The sequence below is a fragment of the Syngnathoides biaculeatus genome, chromosome 3 (assembly GCF_019802595.1).
Source record: "Syngnathoides biaculeatus isolate LvHL_M chromosome 3, ASM1980259v1, whole genome shotgun sequence".
In the NCBI taxonomy this organism is placed as follows: Eukaryota; Metazoa; Chordata; class Actinopteri; order Syngnathiformes; family Syngnathidae; genus Syngnathoides; species Syngnathoides biaculeatus.
In genome coordinates, this window is record NC_084642.1 from 19,297,431 (window position 1) to 19,320,231 (window position 22,801).

At 40.9% G+C, this 22,801-nt stretch overlaps 1 protein-coding gene across 4 annotated transcripts in view; it reads right to left on the reverse strand.

Moving 5' to 3' along the window:
• adcy7 (adenylate cyclase 7) overlaps positions 1 to 22,801 on the reverse strand; it is a 62,783-nt gene that overhangs the window by 4,940 nt on the left and 35,042 nt on the right. For 2 of the 4 annotated variants that reach the window (XR_009794221.1, XM_061814675.1), the window contains exons 6-24: positions 20,134 to 20,294; positions 15,640 to 15,751; positions 14,301 to 14,428; positions 13,307 to 13,465; positions 12,319 to 12,451; positions 10,881 to 11,069; positions 10,616 to 10,659; positions 10,334 to 10,394; positions 7,885 to 7,982; positions 6,102 to 6,171; positions 5,926 to 6,023; positions 5,757 to 5,841; positions 5,100 to 5,237; positions 4,895 to 5,005; positions 2,965 to 3,161; positions 2,241 to 2,352; positions 1,996 to 2,154; positions 229 to 375; positions 21 to 128 (exon numbers count right to left, since the gene is read on the reverse strand). Coding sequence is in view for 3 of the 4 variants with exons in the window: in XM_061814675.1 (XP_061670659.1) it covers positions 21 to 128; positions 229 to 375; positions 1,996 to 2,154; positions 2,241 to 2,352; positions 2,965 to 3,161; positions 4,895 to 5,005; positions 5,100 to 5,237; positions 5,757 to 5,841; positions 5,926 to 6,023; positions 6,102 to 6,171; positions 7,885 to 7,982; positions 10,334 to 10,394; positions 10,616 to 10,659; positions 10,881 to 11,069; positions 12,319 to 12,451; positions 13,307 to 13,465; positions 14,301 to 14,428; positions 15,640 to 15,751; positions 20,134 to 20,294 (2,310 nt within the window). In the remaining variant the exon portion in view is untranslated. The remainder of the gene's footprint in view (positions 1 to 20; positions 129 to 228; positions 376 to 1,995; positions 2,155 to 2,240; positions 2,353 to 2,964; positions 3,162 to 4,894; positions 5,006 to 5,099; positions 5,238 to 5,756; positions 5,842 to 5,925; positions 6,024 to 6,101; positions 6,172 to 7,884; positions 7,983 to 10,333; positions 10,395 to 10,615; positions 10,660 to 10,880; positions 11,070 to 12,318; positions 12,452 to 13,306; positions 13,466 to 14,300; positions 14,429 to 15,639; positions 15,752 to 20,133; positions 20,295 to 22,801) is intronic. The other 2 variants (XM_061814677.1, XM_061814678.1) reach the window with 2 other exon arrangements.

Sequence of the window (22,801 nt, forward strand, 5' to 3'; positions counted from 1 at the left end):
ACTCCTTTCAGCCACTCCACCTGATTGTTCTCCTGGCCAGGCGTCCCGCTGAGGCCCGCCGCCGCCATGTACGTGCTGCCGATGGTCTTGATCTTCTCCACGCCGCTGAACTTGGGCTTTGACAGCAGCTGTGAGGCGAACAACGGGACAATCCAGTCAAGCGATGATTCGTTCAATTGGCGTTTTTTTTGTTTTTCTTTAACCGCACGGACGGTTCGATGAACGAACCTCGTCGAAGTCGGCAATGATCTCGTTGAGGAGCCTCAGGCACTCCAGCCCCTCCTTGTTGATGTCGCACTCGGTGTAAAACTCCTTGAAGTCGGGCACCGAGGCAAACATCACACACACGCAGTCGTACGACTTGTAGTAGAGGTCCTGTTGAGAGATTTCAATTCACTTTTAACCATTTCTGGCAATCTAGTGCATTTTTGTACTTTTTTTTTTATTACTTTGAATTACAAAGTTTTATATTTTCCTCCATGTTTGCTTTTTCTTATTTCAAAAGGAGACTTTTTTCTTCAAAATTATGAACATTTCCTAGGTGTCTGAACATGTCTGACATGCATATATCAAAATACAATACAGTCGACCCCTTCCATGTAACCTTTCTAGTAATTTGGAACAATGTTCCTTTTTTAACTTCATTTCTTATTTTTAGTTATTTTTGGCATTCCTCCTGGCAGATCCTCTCCACTTCTGACAGGTTCGATGGTGAGCATTGGTGGACAGACATTTTCAGGCCTCATTTGGGTTGAAGTCAGGGCTACCGGTGGCCCATTCAAGAGCAGTTGTTCTGAACCCAGATCTTTCTTTAGGGCCATTGTCTTGTTGAAAGGTGAACCTTTGGGCCAGTCTGCGGTCTGGAGCACTCAAGAGAAGGTTTTTGTTCAGGATATCCTTGTACATGACCTCCTCCATCTTTCCTTGGAGTGAAACCAGTGGTCCAGTCCCTGGAGCTGAAAAACAGCCCCACAGCATGATGCTGCCACCGCCTTGCTTCACTATTGGACAAGTAATGCTCAGTGCCTGGTTTTCTCGACACATACCACTTAGAAATAAAGCCAAAAAGTTTTATTTTTGTCTCTCCAGACCAGAGAATCTTATTTCTCATCATCTTTCATGTGTCACTGAGGAAAGACTTCCGTCAGACCACTCTGCCATAAAGCCTAGACTGGTGGACAGCTGTGGTGATGGGTGACTTTCTAGAACTTTCTTCCATCTCTGGACCTCAGCCACATTGTTCTTTGGGTTTTTTTCTTTACTTCTCTCACAAAGGCTCTTCTTCCCCGCTTCCTCAGTTTAGCCGAACAGAAAGCTCTAGGAAGAGTTCTGGTCATCCCGAACGTCTTCCAATTAAAGATTATGGCCATTGTGTTCTTAGGAACGTTAACTTCAGCAGAAATGTTTTTGTAACCATGGCCAGATCTGTGCCTTGCCACAGTTCTGTCTGAGCTCTTCAGGCAGTTCATTTGACCTTGACATGCACTGTGAGCTGTAAGGTTTTACTGTATATTGACAGGTGTGTGGCTTTCCTAATCAAGTTCAATCAGTACAAACAAACACAGCTGGACTCTGATGAAGGTATAGAACCATCGTGTGAGTGACCAGAAAAAAAATGGACACCACCCGAGTTAAATAAGTGGCACAGCAAAGGGTCTGAATACTTGGGGCTGGGTAATAATTTCAGGTTTTCTTTTTTTAAAAATCTGAAAAGATTTCTTATTGGGTGCTGTGTGTTCTTTAATCGTAAAAAAACCCAAACATTTTAGCTAATGGCTACAATATAACAGTGAAGAATTTAACGGGGTGTGAATACTCTCTGTACCTACTGTACCCGTCTACCTTTCAATCAGAAAAGTCACAGAAGCATTGTTGGTTCCATAGTAAGACTCCACACAGCCATTGCAGCATTGTGCATCGTCATAATTAGAGTGACAATTGCTCGAAATATGTACGCGGGCTTAGTGGAAAAGTTGCTGCCGGTGCGGAATCGACCTCGTTTTTCTTGTTCTCGCCGACAAAGAGCGAGGCCACATGAGCGGGCAGCACGTTCTCCAGCAGCAGGCGGTTTAGGTTCTCCCGGGTCTCGATCTCATCCTGTTCCGTGTGGTTCTTGTACTTGAGCAGGAAGTCCTGGCGGAAGCATGACTCGTTCTGGAACAGCCAGACAGACACACCAAGATCAGTTTAATAGCTTTGATGACGCCGAGTGAGACTTGAGGAGCAGAGTCGGCAAGCACCTGCTGCGAGATGATGAGCATGGTCACCAGGAACAACGTGATATAGATGCAGCTCATCACCTGGGGATGCTTCACCAGGCCCACCAGCCTCACGACGGACTCGTCCACCAGGCTGCATGAAACAAACTGGGTCACTTGGACACTGTTTACCGTTACCTCCTATGGGTGTCAATATTCGCATTCATCCAGATCGATTCAATTCCGAGGGTATTCAATCAATCGCATCTGCAGTGTTCTGTCTCAGAAGATATTTCCCCTCTCATCCGAGCAGGCTTCACTTGTTCCTGCAACAAAACTTAGTTAAGATGCACTATCCCAAATTTTTTTATTATTATTTTTTTTTTTTTTCCAACTACAAGAAACGTGCTGTGAAATGTCAATTCACCTGAGAGACCTTGACGTGCTTTGGCAGGTGCTACTAAATTGGTTAGCAATGTAGTTAGTGTCCATGAATTGAGACAGTTACACTTAATACCAGACGTATTTCCAAGAGATGTATCTTCGTCAGTCAGTGTATTTGGTTGTTTTCACTGGATTTGTTCTTAATTTTTATGCACGTTTTGAAAGTGTCTTCAACATGTCTAACATAAGGTTTTTTAAAGCTTGTCAGTCCGTCAAAGGAAAGCTTGAGTAACTCTATTCCTACGCAAACAAATGGGTCTAAATCCCCTCCTATGCGACCCGAGACCGTCGGCTTTTTTACGACCTTATCGTCGAGTCCCACCTGCTGCAGTTGCCCTCGCCAGTAATCTGAGCGCCGAGGACGTCGGCGTAGGCCACAAAGAGCTGGCTGTTGGTGCTGAGGATGATGATGTAGTACGCGCTGGATGCCAGGATGAGGAAGAGCACTTTGAGCTCCAGGCTGACCCGCAGGAACACGCCGCAAGCGATCAGGGACAGGATACAGCAGTACACAGAGTACTGCAAGGGGGAACCGTAATAGTGATCATTTGAAGTCATTCCGACTGCATCTCTAGAATAACAAGGCCATGTTTAAATCCTGCAGAGGTGTTACTGGTGACTGAATCAGTTTATGAAAATGGCAGAAAAATCAATTTATTGCCTTTTGAATACGACCTTGATCATATTGCTTTGCTTTAATTGGGCTAGGTTTCAGCGTCTCTTGGTTTATGCATAATTCTGTTCATTGAGCACAATTGGCATATACAGTAAGCAGTGCTAAAACATCAACATCCCCATAAATCCAAATATAAGGGAAAATAACATGAAAAAAAATCTCTTACTTCTTCCTACTCCTTTTTGAATATGTATAATCAAACCTTGTTTCCATTTTGTGTTCAAATTTTGTCAATTTGCCTTTTCTAATCTCCAAGACAAAGAATTGAATTAAAATATACCTGAACAATTAGATCTAAAATACATTGAAATACATTGTTTCAAAAAGGTACAAATGTACAAACGTCAAAAAAAAATTTAAATCATTACCTTGAAAAAAAATTTGGTAAAGAAAAAAAAAAAATCCTGCACAATTCTGTTAAAAAGCCAATTTGAATTTCCAAATAAAATTATTTGAATCTTGGATTTTAAAAAACTGAATTCTGTTGCTAGTTGCATAAATAAGAGTCACAATCAATACCAAATCTGTTGAAAATATAAAGATTTAAAATGAGCTAAATAAACAAAATACATTTATAGTGGCAGAAAATACCTTCAGAATTATATTGAAAAACTAATTTCAGTTGAAAAAAAAATGGTTTGAAGAATAAAAATGATTACTAATAAAATAATCTTGTACGTTTACTCGATTTAGTATACTTTAGTACAATTGTGTTGAAAATAATTAAAATCCTTTAAATTCAGATTTAATTGGAAAAAATACAAAAATAATGTGTAATTGTGGTCACTAATAAAGTGTACTTTAAAAAGAAAAAAACTTGGATGACAGAGGAAAAACTAATTTTCCTTAGAAAACGAGGAGGTGGCGTTTGATAGGGAGCGCCTGGCAGCCCCTCAAGAGACTGTCTCTCTTGGTCGGCCTGGCAATGCCTCGGGATCCCCCTGAAAGTGTTGGGCAAAGTGGGTGGGAAGTCTGGGCTTTCTTGTTTAAACAATAACATCCATCCATCCATCAATCTTCTTTGCCACTTATCCTCACAAAGGCTGCGGGGAGTGTTGGAGCCTATCCCAGTTGTCAATGGGCAGGAGGTGGGTACACCATGAAATGGTTGCCAGCCAATCGTAGGGCACATGGAGACAGACAACAGCCACAACTCACAATCACACCTCGGGGCAATTTAGGGTGTTCAATTAATGTTGCGTGTTTTTGGGATGTGGGAGGAAACCGGAGTGCCCGGAGAAAACCCACACAGGTACGGGAAGAGCATACAAACTCCACACAGGCAGGGCCGGGATCAAACCCTGGTCCTCAGAACTGTGAGGCCAATCCTTCTACCAGTTGAACCACCGTGCTGCCCTAAACAATAACAGTGACTCAACAAAAACTGTTAAAACCAAATAGTAAATCCAAAACAATTTAAGAACACGTTTTATATCCAGTGCAGAACATTTAATTTTTTTTTCTTTTTTACTCATTATGCTTTTTTTCCCCCAATTAAATTTTTTTTTTTTTTTTTAAACAAATAGCATGTCAAACTTTTCTTTCCATTACAGCCATAAAGAACTCATCCCCTCACAGGCAAACAGAAGAGTCCTCCCTGCGATCCCAGCCGCCGGGAATCATTTGCATGACCCTGAACGTGAACGGCACCACTGGAACATGGTCGATAATGTGGCCGGACGAAGCACTGGGTAATAGAAAAAATGGAAGATGGAAAACTGAAATAAGCCAAAGAGCAAGATGTCTTTTTTAAGAATGATAAAGAGAAACTTCTTGTTCACCAGGTTGAAGACTGCCAAGAGAACTATGACGGCGGTGGTGATGGCAGCCAGGGGGAGGCGCACACAGGGCTTCTTCACCACTGCCTCAGAGACAGACGGCAGCCACTGGCACCCGGACAGTTTCTCTGGAAACATCCGCTACATTTACACAAACGCGCACACACAGGCAGAGAAGTGATGGTTGAGAAGATGACATCTGACATTCATTGTTATACATAATTTGTGAGGGTTGATTATTCCGGTTAATGACACAAGCCACTAGGTTATCTATAGAAAGCCCGGGAACATTTTGTCATTTGGGTGTCCAAAGCAAAACACGGTCACGGGGCCTTCCATACCTGTGTACTGCAAAAATATGGAATATTTATGATCAAATAATAAGTGCGAATTTAAGCAATTCAAATTCGTCAACGGAGGACACTAACGCACGCCCCACAACTGATGCTGGTTCACAGCCACGACCAAGACATGAGAAATAAATGGCCTCATTTGTACAGCGCTTTTCTGAATAAACAATTTTTAAACTAAATTATGCATCCCCATTTTAAATATTTCCAATTATTTTTGTTTTAAAATGTATTTCTATAAATATTTTAGCAATGTTAATGCGATACTTTAATTATTCTAAATAATGCAAAGGAATGTCAAAACACTGACCTGTATGTGAGCTGCAAAACAGATGGCCAGCGTCAGCAGCAGGACACACGCCAACGCCGCGAACGTCACTCCGAGCATCTGCCGACTGACAGTGATCAAAGCGACCGCTCGTCAGTCAACGGCCATTTTGGGCACTTTTGTCATTGCCGCTCGCGGTGTTCATACTCACTCCCTGGTGACTAACATCTGGATGGAAAAGATGCAGAGGAAGATGACGGCGGCGCAGCCCACGTAGTGCTTGAACATGGGCAAGTCCAAGGCTCGGTACTTTCAACAAGGAGACAATGACAGCGCATTTGAACGGGAACCAAAATGAGGACAATGGACCATTCCCCCTCAACTTACCTGTTTTTCTAAGTCTTTCTTTGGAAACCATATGGCTAAACTACCGCTCTCCTCAGACTTGTACCATTGTCTTGGAAGGAAGGAGAGAGAGAGAGAGAAAGAGAAAAACAGATTTTCGCATTAACTGCTATCTATAAGCAGCATGATCTTATGCGGAAAATAATACAGTAGAGTGTCCAGCGATAATCAGGCCTACTGAGCCTTTACTTTTTCCATTTTTATTATTGCATGGGTTAATTAAAATTCCATATTTTCACAATTATTTCACACATTTAAGAATTGGTTGATGGATTTTTATGTTTGGGGGGAAAAAAATAAAAAAATTAAAAAAATAAAAAATTCACAAAAATTAGCTGACTTGGTGTCTTTTTGGTGATACACAATGAGTCAAAATTAAATTTACATATGCATTTATCAATGTTTTGTTTTGGAAGAAATTGGGTAATTTGGGAAATTAACTTCATTGTTCATTTTACAATTATAAAATGTTTATTTGTTATTACGGTGCACAGTGGATCAGCTGGTAAAGCGTTGGCCTCACAGATCTGAGGTCCCGGATTTAATCCCGGACCTGCCTGTGTCGAGTTTGCATGTTCTCCCCATGCCTGCATGTGTTTTCTCCGGGCACTCCGGTTTCCTCCCACATCCCCAAAAACATGCAACATTAATTGGGGACACTAAATTGCCCCAAGGTGTGATTGTGAATGCGAATGGTTGCTTGTCTCGATGTGCCCTGCAATTGGCTGCCGACCAGTTCAGGGTGTTCCCTGCCTCCTGCCCACTGATAGCTGGGATAGGCTTTAGCACAACCCGCAACACTCGTGAGGATATGTGTCGAGAAAATGGATGGATGGATGGGATTACTTTTTAAAAAAATCTATGTAGAATGATTGGTTAATTGCCCATCCATGCATCCATCTTCTTAGCTGCTTATCCTCACGAGGGTCGCAGGGAGTGCTGGAGCCTATCCCAGCTGTCAACAGGCAGGAGGTGTGGTACACTCTGAACTGGTTGCCCACCAATCGCAGGGCACATGGAGACAAACAGCCACACACAATTTAGAGTCTCCAATGAACGTGTGTTTTGGGGATGTGGGAGAAAACCTACGCAGTCACGTGAAGAACATGCAAACTCCACACAGGCGGATTTGAACCCCGGTCCTCAGAACTGTGAGGGCAATGCTCCAACCAGTCACTCCACCATGCCGTGTTAGTTAATTAAAAAAAAAAAAAAAAAAAAAAAAAAAAAAAAAGAAAAAACGAGGAACTTATTTCTTTAGCAAAATACTCAAAATCCAAAATGTACATTAATTTATTTTAAAAATAAATGCTAAATTTGTTTTACACAAAAAATATTCATATGCATGAACTGAGCACATGTATTAAAATAAAAAAAAAACTACATACATTTAAAAGGATTCATTAAAATGAATAGTTCCAACTATTTCAAAATATTTGCCTCACAGTTGTCAATTTCTAGTTTGGAAAGCCGGCTCAAGGCATCCTGGTACAATGTGGACGATTATGTACAGTGACAACGTGCCTCAGTAGTATCACATCGGGGCATTTGCTTAGGAGTCGAGAGGTTCCGGGTTAGAAACCCACACAGACCATCTGACCCATTGTGAGGAACTGCTGACGGTTGATACTTCGGAAAGGCTTAATGATGGTGTCTGTTTGAACATGGAATGGTTTAATTCAGTTTCCCTTATTTGCTATGAGGCCCGTGCTTTTTTTTGAAGGGGGGGAAATTTTAAGGATATTGACCTATGGAATGGACTTACTTGCTGCCCAGTTCATCTATGGTGGTGGTCATCTCATTGTGCAGCTCCTCATCAAAGCGACTTTTCTGAGACTTATTCCTGCGCCGGAGAAGCAGGCGCCAGTAAGGGGGAAAAAAAAAAAAAAAGACATAAGGCCAGAGATGGGGGTTAATGGCCGCCGTGTGCACATTAGTCAGCGAAAAAAAGGAGATTGTGCCCGTACAGCTCATGCCCGTGGTGCACAGTGAGGGGGAGGGAGTTAACCGGATGCTGTGAGTTAGATGAGATTTTCAGGGGGCTCTGGAAAGCCCCCTAAAGCTATGTGGCAGGAAGGAAGCCGCCGCACATATGTACACATCAGACACAAACGTGCCCCGCCCCAGTTAGAGCTCACGAGAACGTTTCGGCAGGATCCCGAAAGGAGGTAAGCGTGGTGAGGGAGCAAAACCAGTTCCGTTGAGGTTAGTCTTGGTACGTTAGGACTCGCCGCTCAGCTAGAAGTTCTCACCCAACATCAAGTCAAAGACATTTTTTTTTACTTTAAGAAAATGATTGTATTTCTTTTAACGTATCTCCTCAAATAGTGGCTGTACATCTAATACAGTTTTTTCTAACGTTGGTTTCGTAAAAAGTTGTTATATGCAGGTCAGGTCAGTATGGCAAATGAGAAGCTGATCTCAAATAGCTTACCTGGATAAGTAAAAATTAAATAAAAATAAAGTTCAAGATACGTGACTTTCAGGAGGTGCCTAGAACACTGAATATTGCATTATTGCATATTCACAGTTTGGTATTTGCAACCAGAAAAACGATTTATTTGTGTGATACAGCTGCAAATAAGTATTTGAACACCTGAGAAAACCAATGTTAATATTTGGCACAGGAGCCTTTGTTTGCAATTACTGAGGACAAATGTTTCCTGTAGTTGTTCACCAGGTTTGGACACACTGCAGGAGGGATTTTGGCCCACTCCTCCACAGAGATTTTCTCTAGATCAGACAGGTTTCTGGGCTGTCGCTGAGAAACACAGAGTTTCAAATCCCTCCAAAGATTTTCTATGGGGTTTAGGTCTGGAGACTGGCTAGGCCACGCCAGAACCTTGATATGCTTCCTATGGAGTCACTCCTTGGTTTTCCTGGCTGTGTGCTTCAGGTCATTGTCATGTTGAAAGACCCAGCCACGACCCATCTTCAATGCTTTTACTGAGGGAAAGAAGTTGTTCCCCAAAACCTCACAATACATGGCCGCGGTCATCCTCTCCTTAATACAGTCCAGTTGTCCTGGCCCATGTGCAGAAAAACACCCCCATGCTTCACAGTAAGGATGATGTTCTTGGGGTAGAACGCATTATTTGTCTTCCGCCAAACACGGTTAGTGGAATTATGACCAAAAAGTTCCATTTTGGTCTCACCACAAAACTTTCTCCCATGACTTCTCTGTATCATCCAAATGGTCATTGGCAAACTTACGACGGGCCTTGACATGTGCTGGTTTAAGCAGGGGAACCTTCCATGCCATGCATGATTTCAAACCATGACATTTTGTGTACTACCAACAGTCACCTTGGAAACGGTGGTCCCAGCTCTTTTCAGGTCATTGACCAAGTCCTGTCATGTAGTCCTGGGCTGATTCTTCACCTTTCTAAGGATCATTGAGACCCCACAAGGTGATATCTTGCATGGGGCTCCACTTCGATTGAAATTGACAGTCATGTTTAGCTTCTTCCATTTTCTCATGATTGCTCCAACAGTGGCCCTTTTTTCACCAAGCTGCTTGGCAATTTCTCCGTAGCCCTTTTCAGCTGTGTGTAGTTGTAAAATTTTGTCTCTGGTGTCTTTGGACAGCTCTTTGGCCTTGGCCATGTTACAAATTTGTGTCTTACTCATTGTATGTGGTGGACAGGTGTCTTTATGCAGCTAACGACCTCACACAGGTGCATCTGATTCAGGATAATACATGGAGTGGAAGTGGACTTTCAACGGCGGACTAACTGTTCTTTGAAGGTAAGAATTCTAGCTGATAGACAGGTGTTCAAATACCTATTTGCAGCCGCATCAAACAAATCTTTAAAAAAAAAAAAATCATACATTGTGATTTCTGGATTTTTGCTTTTTAGCTTATCTCTCTCACAGTGCACATGCACCTACAATGAAAATTTCAGACCCCTCCATGATTTCTAAGTTGGAGGACATGCAATATAGCAGGGTGTTCAAATACTTAATTTCTTCACTGTATAATCGCATCAGCGCCCGTGCTTCTCCTTTACTACACATGCAAAGGCATTACTGTAACTAAGTAAATACTATAAAATCCAACAACGAGAATTCTGTGGGGAACACTATTCCATAAATGTACAAATGAAAGCCACCATTTGTGAAAATACCAGAAACGATTCATCCGTTCATTCTTAAAAGACTCAGTAGAGGTTTTCTTAATTGAAGGTTGAGAACTCCTGCAGTACCCAAACTCACTTAACGTTGCTGAACGAGGGCGTGGACAAGGCGAGCCGCTCTTCAAGTGACTCATCAAAGCTGTCGTAGGAAAAGTGCGACAAATAATAACACAAAACATCACAAACAGCAGCTAGTCACTTTTTAGGTCAATGTACGGAAAAATCGTAATGACAAGACAAATAAGAGGTTGTTGACTGGCTTCGGAGTGCACCTGATTTCATTTACAGCATAGATTACATCAACTGTGGTGCAGTACAGCCTTAAAATAGATACATGGATTTTTTTTTATTTTTTTTTACCTTTCAGTAAGCTTTGAGCTTGGTGCTGTTCGCAGTGGGATGTCCTGAAAATAAAAAAAACATTTTTAAAAACTAGGAATTTGTCAGAGTTTTGTTTTTCATTTTGCTAATAGTGCTTATTGTGAAATAATCATGACTGAATGTGGATTTATCCTTTTTTGTTTAACATTATGGAATGTTTACAGGCATTCTATTTATTTCAGTTCAATGTAACAATGATCACAAATAATTCATCATGAGTAGCTTTTTCTGCAGTCCCGCTTACCTTGCCGAGCGACTTGCCGTTGCTGAGGGCGTCCGGCGCGAAGCCCTCTCTGCACTGCAGGTGGGCAAAGGGCCTGACGGCCCCCCAGGACTCCAGGTAGCGTGTCATGCGCACCGACGCCCGCATCTTCAGACCATCGTTGACGCGAGGCTTGGGGACGCTGCGGCCGATCTGCATCGGATCTTTGGACTCATTAAACGTAAACGGCAAGTTTGAAAATGTTTACCAGTGATAACTCGAGTTACAAGTTTTTTTTTTTTTTTTTAATATATATATATTCCGCATCTGACTCGTACCTTAAATTTATCTTCCCTACTGTTATGAACAGAACACTCGTGACACTAGTGAGGATAAGCTGTACAGAAAATTCCCGAAGGGATGAAATGCCTGAAATCTGTTCCAACCCCGGCCAACAACAAAAAAACCCAACACATTTGTTAATTAAAAAAAAATGAAAAAAAATATACAGTAATGTCGTACAACTTAAGAGAACAAAGAAATACTGTTTTTACAGGAATTCTACCAATTTATTTCCACTTCCCTTTTTGCTGAACTTCATCTTTCATTTCTTGCCTTTTTTGCCATACTTTCCTTGCTTCAATTCTTATGCTATTACTTGTAAGTTCAGTTTCTATTTTTCATTTTATGTCCATTGAATTTCTATGAGAAAAGCACTATTTAAAAATACAGTGGGTATGAAAAGTATTCAGACCCCCCTTCGGTTTTTCATTGTTATATTGCAGCCAGTTGCTTAAATTGTTGAGGTTTTTCCCCCAACCCCCACCCCATATTGACAGAAAAATCTGGATTGTTGAATCTTTTTGCTGATTTATTAAAAAAGAAACTAATAGAAACTGAAATGTGCTCAATATGTAGTAGAAGCACCTTTTTGAGCTTTTTCGGCCGTGAGTCTTTCTGGGAATGATGCAACAAGTTTTTCCACACTTGCGTTTAAGGATCTAAAGGGTCCTACTTATGCCCGTGTGAAATTGCAGTTTTTCTTTTTAGAATAAATGTGCAAATATTAGAACAATTAATTTTTTCCCCATCAATATGGGGTGCTGTATGTAGGAAAAATGAACTTAGTATTTTAGAAAATGGCTGCAATATAACTGAAAATTTAAAGGGGGTCTGAAAACTTCCCATACCCACACCATATAGTAACAATATTTTTTAAAAATAGGATGTATAGAAAAAAAATAGTTTCTTAATTGCTCCCATTTTCTTTTCCACTTCACCTGGGGCACTCGGAAGTCCAAGGACCACAGTATTTGTGGAATTTAACATGACAAGTACTGTAGATCCAGATCATCCTCCACACACCCACACGTCACGGATATATTTACAATAATATTCATTTTAAAAGTTATGTTTTCAAGCCGTTGCCTAACAAATATTTACGTGGCTTTTTAGGCACGGCAGGAGGTCACAAACTCACCCGAGGGTCAATAACGAGGTAGGTTCTGACGTTGAGCTCCTTGAGGTATTGATCCCGGAGCTGCCCGTCGCCGTCCTCCACCTCGTACGCCTTGTTCAAGTGCTTCAGCGTGGCCTCGGTGATGTGCACACGTCTAAAAGGGTCACAACTTTTTATTTGGGGGGGGGGTTCACTGTTTTTGGCTAAGGTTGAATATTTTGTGAAAAAGACTCCAAGAAAAGAAAAGCTTATTGTAGCTGTCGAGTGAAAACATTTACACTCATATTTAGGAACAAACAAAAAAAAAATTGTTTTCATTAAATATTGAAAATCAAATACTTCAATATAACATAGCATCTCTCTATTTTGGGGCACAAAAGAATATTAATACATAATTTTAACTAATTATTGGGTTTAATAAATTTTTTGTAAACAAAAATTTACAAAAACGTGTACCAACAAAGACAAAATTCTGTCTTTTGATTCAAAAAATATACAATTTAAAAAATCTGAAAATATTCCTCTTGTATAAAGAACTTTTTTTCATATTGTAGGAATGAAAGAAAATTACATATTTGGCGAGGAATTTTATTGTAAGAATTGTAAGAATTCTAAATTTTAAATTTTTTCCAATGTGTTTTTTTTTGGGCGTACTGTGTGTATGAGACTAAAAAGTTATTTAATTTTTGGGAGGTAAAGCAAAACGATTCACAGAAAAAAAAATTACAGCAATGTAATGTATATCTAGTCGGTATGGATCCTAATGTACCCTATATATCTTTTTTGACTATGGAAAAATGTTACGGTCAATCACAGTAACATACATTTTCTTTAATTACATTTTAGATTTTTTTTTTTTTTTTAATGATTGCAGCCAAGTAGTGCACTCATAAATTCCACATACACCAATGAATTATTTTGCCCTTTCACAAGTGTCAGAGGAGATTTCCCTAATACATACTTGTACATTTAGTCAATGACCGGGTTGCCTCGTACTGGTCGCACTCACCCTGGAAGGCCTCCCGACTCCATGTGATTGGCCAGCGTCACGTCGTGTGACCACACGTCAAACTGCCACTTACGAAGGCCAATCACGCCGCAGAGCACGTTGCCCGAGTGCACGCCCACTCGCATGTTGATGTCCACGCCGGTGGCTTCTCGGACCTGCCTGCCGCACATTCAAATGCGTCAACAAAGGCTGTTGTTGCTCCCAATGTCAAAAGTATTCAGCGTATTTTTGCCACAACTCGCTGCTCCCTGGCACGGATCTGAACGTCACATCAGGTGTTTGATCCATAAAAATTTCCACAGACTTGCGTACCTTTCTGTGACCCTACCACTCTCGCTGTATCTTTATTACAAACTGCTAAGGACACACTTCATCTCAGTGGCGTCTTCCCTCTGAGAACATCCTGTGTTATTTCAAAATGTGACTAAAGAGGACGCCACATATTTATGCACCTTTTGGTCATGAATACATTATTTACACACCTTACGCACTGTCTGCATTGGGCTGTGCACACACCTTACATACGTACAGTATGTGACAAAATTAAGTTTACCTGTAAAGTAATAGTGTATTTTAGGTCCATCTGGAAATTTCTCTTGAAAATCAAATACAATCAACAACTGTTCACCACAGCCGTGTGTGCACCTTGTGGGTAAAGTCAGAAACATTATCAATTAACTTCTGACTGAAGGAACCCAAATTCTGCTCTCCCAAAGCTGCTTGCATGTGTTTCCATTTTGTATTTGCGCGTTTTGATTGTCCCGTTCAATAAGCGCGCAAAAGTGCATCAGCGACTGTGAGTCTCCCCCCTGTACCCCTCGCCCCTTGGTCGAGCAGCAATGTAGTTGAACGTCCTTCGCAACTCACATTTTGGCATAAAACTCAAGGGAAAGAAACAACCAAGCAACAGCTCGTCACTTGAAAACTCACAAGTCAAGGTACCACTGCATAATCTTGTTATTAATGGAGTCCCTTCAGTATTTTAAGAACTCACTTGATGGCTTCACACATGTCCAGGCCCATTTTCACACAGTTCTTGGCATGTTTGGGCAAAGACACCGGCAGGCCCGATACACAGTAATAGCAGTCACCCAGGATCTTGATCCTCATGCACTCATTTTCCTGGAAAGACGTGAAATATATAGTGAATCCTCATTTGTTTTAGGATTTCCAGGCCTGACCAGCCCGACTGCCACTCATATTAGGTGGAAAAAAATGCAATATACAAAGATCTTATAATAATGGACCTTTCCGAACTGTCACTCACTCGTGCAATAACAGCCAATCAGATAGCCGCATTGTCTTAACCCCTGGTTTGACCCGGCCCTCTTGTCGTCATGTCCCACAAGCAATGCTGGTTGTCAGTAGCGTGCACTTGGAAAAGTTAATGTTACGAAGAAAATGGTCCTCAGATGCGCTTGGGGAACGTGCAATTGTGATGAAAGAGATCCTGCTTGGTTACAAGAGGGACCCGGTTGATTCATTTTCCAAAGCCTAAAACATAGTTGAGGAAGTGTCTACGATGGATTAAGGCTCGCAGAAGAGCGTCTGTACAACTTGTGTCTGGACAACAACAAACACAAGGCTGTACGTTCAAAAGTAAGTGAGGGAGAAGTAACTTCTCTGAGGTTGGTTGAATTATCATCAGTGCTTTACACATTGCAGGAGAACAACTTTCACTTTGTTAGTGTATCACTGACCTGATGAATTAAGTGTGTCATGTTTTATGCCGACGTTCATGATACGTAAATGCGCCACGTCATGCAAGAGAAATGTCCATTTGCCTATTTGTATCACATCGGACGTTTAAGGCGTTGCGCTGAGTTCTATTACGAGCCAAGTCAAATGAATACACCCACTCACTTATAAAGACTACAAAGATATTACTCATGATCTTTCCAAGCAAAAAGTACTCACACTGCTTTACATGCGCAGTATGATTCCACTATTTTATCCTGTTGGATTTCAATATGAAGTTTGTGAGGAGTCAAACTCTTTTGCTGTAACTCTGACAATGCGTCCTGCTCTGTCCAAAATCTTAATTCCGTGTACATATATTTGTGTGAAATACTTGAGACCTTTCTGTAGAACTCTCTTGGACAAGTCTGACCCATTTGGCAAAAAACCTACCCCAATATTATCTGGAAAATGCGATAGAGGATCCAGTTCAAACCCATTATGTTCAGTCGCCATTTTGGAAGATTGTGGGGCATGGCAACTGTAGCTAAGGGGGGGCGGAGCTGAAGATCACCAGTCGGAAAGGTCCATGGTAATAAAAGTTAATAATGTAGGTCAAGTGAAACCGGAGTCAAAACAAAAACGTGAAAACAAACCTTTGCAATTTGGTCAAACTTTCCGAACAGTTTGTTTAGCATGACCACGAGCTCCTTGGGGGAACAGTCGCTGGCCAGTCGAGTGAAGCCCACAATGTCAGCATAGAGAATACTGCAAGGAAGAAAACACTACCATAAGAAACATTAACGCAGTAAACACCGTTGCATACCTCGGAGGTTGAAAGCCCCAAAAGCCAAAACTGTCCAGAATTGAAACAAAATTTTAAAAACATCCTCTCAAGTTTCCTTTCACTTTGACTTGCAACACTGTTTAAGATAAAGATTAACATTTTACCCTGATGTGCAATACCTTATCAAATTGCGTAAGACCTGAGTGTATCTACCTCAGCTAGCATAAAAAAATAAAGCTTCTTTTTGGATTGTACGGAAAACGAAAATGTAACTGGGTACGCCGATTTCTTCCCAATTGAAAACTTTCAATTGCCCTTAGGTTGTTTGTCTATATGTGCCATGCGATTAGCTGATGACCAGTTGGAGGTGTACGCCGCATCTCGCCTACAGTCATTGGGATCGACTGCAGCACGCCCGCTACCTTTGCAAAGACAACTCAGAAAACGGCAACAATGACAGTAGAACAGGAAAAACAACTTACTGCGACACAGGAAAGACTCGCTAAATATATTGCCACAAAGTTGCTTCAAGTTATTGCACGTCTCTTCATGATTGTATAATACTGAACTCATTTCACCATGGGGATAAATGGTTTTATGAATCTCACTTTACGATAGTTATTTAAAACAAAGACGTGACTAATTATTTGGCCTAATGTTTTTTTTGTATTTAATTTTTTGAATATTAAATAAATTATAAACACTAGCATACCACACAGACACACGCGCGCACACACACACACACACACACACACACACGTGAAGAAAGCAAACCCCATAGTGTTAACTTGAAATCTGACAAAATCTATTTAAAAAAAGAAAATTAACTAATGAGCATCAAACATCTTGAGATTGGCTGGTGACCAGTCCAGCAGGGTCTACCCTGCGTTTCGCCCAGAGTCAGCTGAGATTGATAGCAGGACACCCACGATCCGAGGAAGGAATTTGCCAAACTACGTGTTGACAAGCCACAAAGGTTCTGGGAGAATGTCCTACGGAGAGAGAGGACAAAACAAACTTTTTGGGAAGACAAAAGAAGTTAAATTAAACAAAGGGGGAAAAAAAAGAACACTGTCCCTACTGTGAAACACTAAGGAGGCCCCATTATGTTCTGCGGTTGCTTGGCTACAACTAATGCAAGGTATCCTGAATCTGTGCAGGGTACAATAAAAGCTCAAGTGCTCTGGAAAGAAATATGCTGCCTAGTGTCAGGAAGCCTTGTCACAATCGCAGATCTTGGAACAGGATAATGACCCAAAACACAGTTAAAAACACCCGAGAATGGCTAAGACCAAAACGTTGGACTATTCTTACTTGTACTACGAGTCCTGATCTAAAGCCTATTGAACACCTTTGGAAGGAGAAAGGAGAGAGGAACCTGCAGCAGCAGAAGAAGGGGCAAGAATACCCGCTGAGAGGTACAAAAGCCTCATTGAAAGTTTTTAAAATCCTTTGATGGCATTACAAAAACAAAAAGGTGTTATGGTGGTGAAGGTTTGACACGGAAATGGATTATTCCCATTACTTTCTGTGGGAAAATGTTGGACTCTTCTGTACGGTACACTTTCTATATTAAACCCGTTGTCAGCCTTGGCCGCTGGAAGGACAAAAAACACATTCCGCCTGCTCCTTCTCCATTATGACTTGGACAAAATAGGCCAGTTGCTTGAAGGAGACTCACTCCACAAAAAGCCGCAATGACTGCTTTGAACAGTTATTTATAAGGTTAGGGTCACGGTTTCAGCCTCTCATTCAACACCTTGTCACTGTGAGACGGCCTGATTGATGCCTACACGCGCGCACGCGCACACACACACCTACTGTCGTGCAGAGCAACTGGTGAACATGAAGAAAGGCCAGACTTAATGAAATAAAGTAGCACACCCTTTTTCCATATAGTAATTGCGAAAAAGTCCCATGAATACATTTGTTAGACAAGGACCCAAAAAAAATAAAAAATAAATTAAAAAAAAAAAATTTAAAAAAAAAATGGATGGATGGATTTTGGTCCAAGCGTACCGGTGAATTCTAAGTGTTCGTTTCCATAAATGGAGCATAGTGAAGGACACTCATCTGTCTAGCATTCACCAAAATAAAAAAAAATATATATAACAATTGTTTACAGGGTGAGCCAGGATGATTGTCGTCTGTAAGTGGGTCAGTTGTCTGGAAGCAAACAAATCCGTCATTCAGGAGGGAAATCTGCTTTGCGGAACAATTTGATAAAGTGCTGTTTCGTGTGACATCTAATGTAAAAACGACTTCTGAAAGGCTTCGATATGAATGCTTGGCGCTCTGGGGCGCCTGCCCACTCATTAAATGTACAATTCAACGATCTAAGAACATGCAACATCAAGTTTATCTTCCTTTTAGGGAAAAACAACATGAATACCACTAAGTTCAGGGTGTACCCCGCCTCCTGGCCGAAGAAAGGCTCCAGCAATCCCGTGACCCTTTTGAGGATAAGCGGCTCAGAAAATGGATAGATGGATGGATGGAAAACATGAACAAAGTAGTTTTGAAGAAAGTGCAACATCTGCAGTTTGTCTTCTTACAAACTTGCAATGTCAGTAGTTTGGCTTTTTGTTTTAAAAACGTATACCAATAGCTTCTCTTTTGGGAAGTGCAACATCGATTTTTTTTTTCAAGAAGGTGTGACATTTATTGTTTGTCTTTTTTTTTAGGAAAGTGCAAAGTTAATTGTATTTGAGTACAATTTAACATCAGTAGTTCTTTTTATGGAAGCGCAATGCAAGTTTGTCTCAAGAAAAATCACATCATCCATTCCCATTTTAAGAATGCGCAACACAAATTATTGATCTATTAAAGAAAGTGCAACCTGAATAGTTTTATCCTTTTAGGAATGTGCAACAAAAACAAAATGTCTTTATACGAATGTGCAAAATAAATAATTCGTCATCTTACCAAAGGTCCAACAAGTTTTTCTTCTTTTGATGAAATGAAGGATATAGTCAAGCACAATAATAACAGTTGGAGCAGTGTCACTTAAGCTGCGATAAAAAGGGGTAGGGTTAGGGTTAACCCTCAGCCTGCAATAAAAACACAGCGGCGTTTGTTATTGCTTTGGCTTCATCTGACGAGGCTGGTGGAGACGGTTTAAAGTCGTCTTAGCATCGCGCTTGTTTTTATTTTGGCGCTGTGCTAATATTCACATTTGAGTTGATGTCGTTTTTAAAGTTGTTAAATTTAAAGCCGCACTGACACAAAAAGCATGATTTTTTTGTATGTTTCTTGTCAAAACAAACATCCGTTTTTTCACCACACAACATGACTTGGACATATATGTCTTTCTGTAACTCCCACCATGAAAATCCTCTCAGGAGATTTGTTTTGGAGAAGAAGCAGGAAGTGACGTTATTAACAGACGCCCACTCAAGCGGCTTCATGTGTTTATACCAGTTTTACGTGCGGGAAGGTAGCTCGTTGTTCTTTCGTGTTAGCCAAAATGCCTGCTCGTTGTATTGCTCGAACACTCGGGAGGATGGATTCACTCTTCGTACTTTTCAAAAAGACCCGGTCCGTCGGGAAAAATGGATTGTACGGGTGCAAAGGACGAGAGCTTTGTGGGTTCCAAATGACAGTCAGGGGTGCTAAATGTGTCAATGTGCCCCGTCAGTTTCGGCGGCACCGCGTCCGCCAAGCATGACTTCGGCCAGGATGGCTCATTGCGGCGCCGCAGCGGTGGCTCCTACATACAGTCAGGAAGTCTATTGTTAGTTAGAAGTGATCCGCATATCATCTCAATATGGCTCAAAACGATAGGGTAATATCGACCCAGTCACTTAACTCTGTTGTGAGATGTTCTCTTCTTTGAAAAGAGCTTCCGTGTTCTGTAGCAAGTTGCCACTACGTGTTTTCAATGGCGAATGTCCCGGTGTAACATCTGCTGATGACGATGTAGGCAATAAGGCTACCACTTGGATGTCGAATGAGACTTCCGTCCGCAATTTTGCGCATGAATGACACGCTCTCCGCTCATATTTATTTTTTTCGTATAGACATTGACGTGAATAATGTTATATGTAATTTTATTACTATATATATATATATATATATGGGATGTCAGTGGGGCTTTAATGTACTGTCAAAAAAAAAACAACAACAACAGAAAACAGTATTAGCCATGATATCCACTAGCCGTGACGTTAAGTTGCACTGTTTGTTTATTGAGTACATGTGACTCGAGCACATGTATAATGTGTGTGTGTGTGTATGGGGGGGGGGGCGTCTGAAAAATCTTATACCCGCCAGTCATTGTTTCAACAAAAATATGACGTATGTCGTCAGCCAAGCACAACAATGGGATGCATCTTTCTTGTCAGTGTCATTTTGTGTTTGGTACCTGACATTTTCGTGGCGTTTGACATAGAGGCTGTGGAAGTTGTTGTCTTTGACGAGCCGCTGTTGCTCCTCCTTGTCTTTGCAGTCCTGCAGGCGTTCCATGATGGCCAACTTCATTTTCATGGAGATGTAGACCGGCAGCACAGACTGCAGGAGGTTCTCCTGAGAAAGCCAAAACGCATGTAAAACTTGCATGATCTTGAAGAGCACACACACACACACACACACACCACACACACACACAAGTCCACAAATGTAGCATTTAAGATCCAATGCTGTTAATAGTCTTTGTAAATGAGAAAAAAAATGAACTGTTTCAAAAGAAAATCCAGTGGAGGCAGAAATTTTTAATTAGCAAGGGCTGGGCTGTTCACAACGACAAATATTCTGGAGCAAGGTCACCCGGCGGCCAGCCAAGGATGGGGCTTTGCGGAGATCAACCAAAAACCTCGCTGAATACGAAGCGGACCAAAAGTAACGATACAGTACTCCCCACGTTTGCCTTCAGTGTTTTCCTAGTCTGGTGAATTTGAAGGCGCAAAATCTATTCAAAGGACACAGTATGTAACTTAATTTCGTTTACCTTCAGACAATTTTGACGAGATTTATTCAGGAAGACAGTGGTGCCTTGAGATAGGAGTCGAATTTGTTCCATGATTAGGCTTATAAATCAAACCCCCCCACCCCCGCAACCCACCACGGTGTCCACAGCATCAGAGAGCAATCGAGTTTGTGCCATTTAACAGACGCACGTTAATCTATGCATTGAAGTCCAGCTCTGCCTACCTTTTAGGTTTGACATGATAGCTGGGGTGTCGCATATGTTTCTGCACGACAGTGAAATTAATATCCAACATTGTTGTCTAAAAGACCCACACATTTTTAAAAGTTCAATTTCAAGGTCTATGGTTTTTAATTTTTTCATTGTTACTATCAGTAGTCACGAAATATATTGACATAACAAAAAGACACAAAAAAAGTTGACAACCCATTTAAAATTGAAAATGCTTGATGTTAGCCCATAATGAATCCAACAAGTTCTACTTCCTGCTCTTGGGTTATTGTCACACTTTTCATCTTTGACTTCTCTGATACCCTCCTGTAAAAAAATACTTTCAAAGAAAAAAGCAAGGCACTTTTGTGAGGTTTAGGTGAGTTAACGCGTTTGTGTTCAAAAACGTTTTGTGTTGCATTTTTGACTTTTTGAAAAGGACACATGGACCTAAAATTAAGTCAATATAAATGATAAAAAAGTATAAATCATAAAATGACAGAAAATTTAGAATAATCCATCCATCCATTTTCTTTGCCGCTTATCCTCATGAGGGTCACGGGCTATTTAGAAAAATTAAACTATATGAAATTTAATGTAAAAAAAATTTATTCATAAGTTAACTCAATGTTTTGATTTTTAAAAAGTACAAAGACTTTAAATGTTGCCTATTATTTTAATATTTACAATAAATTTTAAATGTGTGAAATGAAAATGGAAAATAGTATTTTTTTTATTACTTACTAAATAAAAACACTATTTTATTACATCAATGAATAGGGAAAAATATGAATAATGAGGAATAACTACGCTTTAACCTACCAATTTGAGGAAAATATGGCCAATTGAATGCAGTATGTACAGGGCCTTGTGAATGTATTCGGCCCCCTTGAACTTTTCAACCTTTCGCCAAATTTCAGGCTTCAAACAAAGATAAATTTTTTTTTTGGGTCAAAATCAACAACAAGTGGGACACAATCATGAAGTGGAACGGAATTTATTGGATTTTATACTTTTTTTTTTTTTTTTTTTTTTTTTAAACAAAAATCTGTAAGTGGGGCGTTCAATATTATTCAGCCCCTTTACTTTCAGTGGACCAAACACACTCCAGAAGTTCACTGAGGATCTCTGAATGATCCAATGTTGACTGATGATGATGATAAACAGAATCCACCTGTGTGCAATCAAGTCTCCGTATAAATGCACCTCCTCTGTGATAGTCTCAGGGTTCCGTTTAAAGTGCAGAGAGCATCATGAAGACCAATTACTGTTGTGGAGATGTTTGAAGCCGGATTTGGATACAAAAAGATTTCCCAACATTTACACATCTCAAGGAGCACTGTGCAAGCAATCATATTGAAATGGAAGGAGTATCAGACCACTTCAAATCTACCAAGACCCGGCCGTCCCTCAAAACTTTCACCTTGAACAAGGAGAAGACTGATCAGAGATGCCGCCAAGAGGCCCATGGTCACTCTGGATGAACTGCAGAGATCTACAGCTGGGCTGGGAGAGTCTGTCCATCGGACAACAATCAGTCCTACCTTGCAGAAATCTGGCCTATAGTTATGGAAGAGTGCCAAGAAGAAAGCCATTTCTCAAAAATATCCATTAAAATTCTCCTTTAAGGTTTGCCACAATCCACTTGGGAAACACGCCAAACATGTGGAATAAGGTGCTCTGGTCGGATGAAACCAAAATCAAACTTTTTGGCCACAATGCAAAATGATATGTTTGCCGTAAAAGCAAGACAGCTCATCCCCCTGAACACACCATCCCCACAAACATGGTGGTGGCAGCCTCATGGTTCGGGCCTGCTTTTCTTCAGCAGGGACAGGGAAGATGGTTCTAATTGATGGGAAGATGAATGAAGCCAAATACAGGACCATTCTGGAAG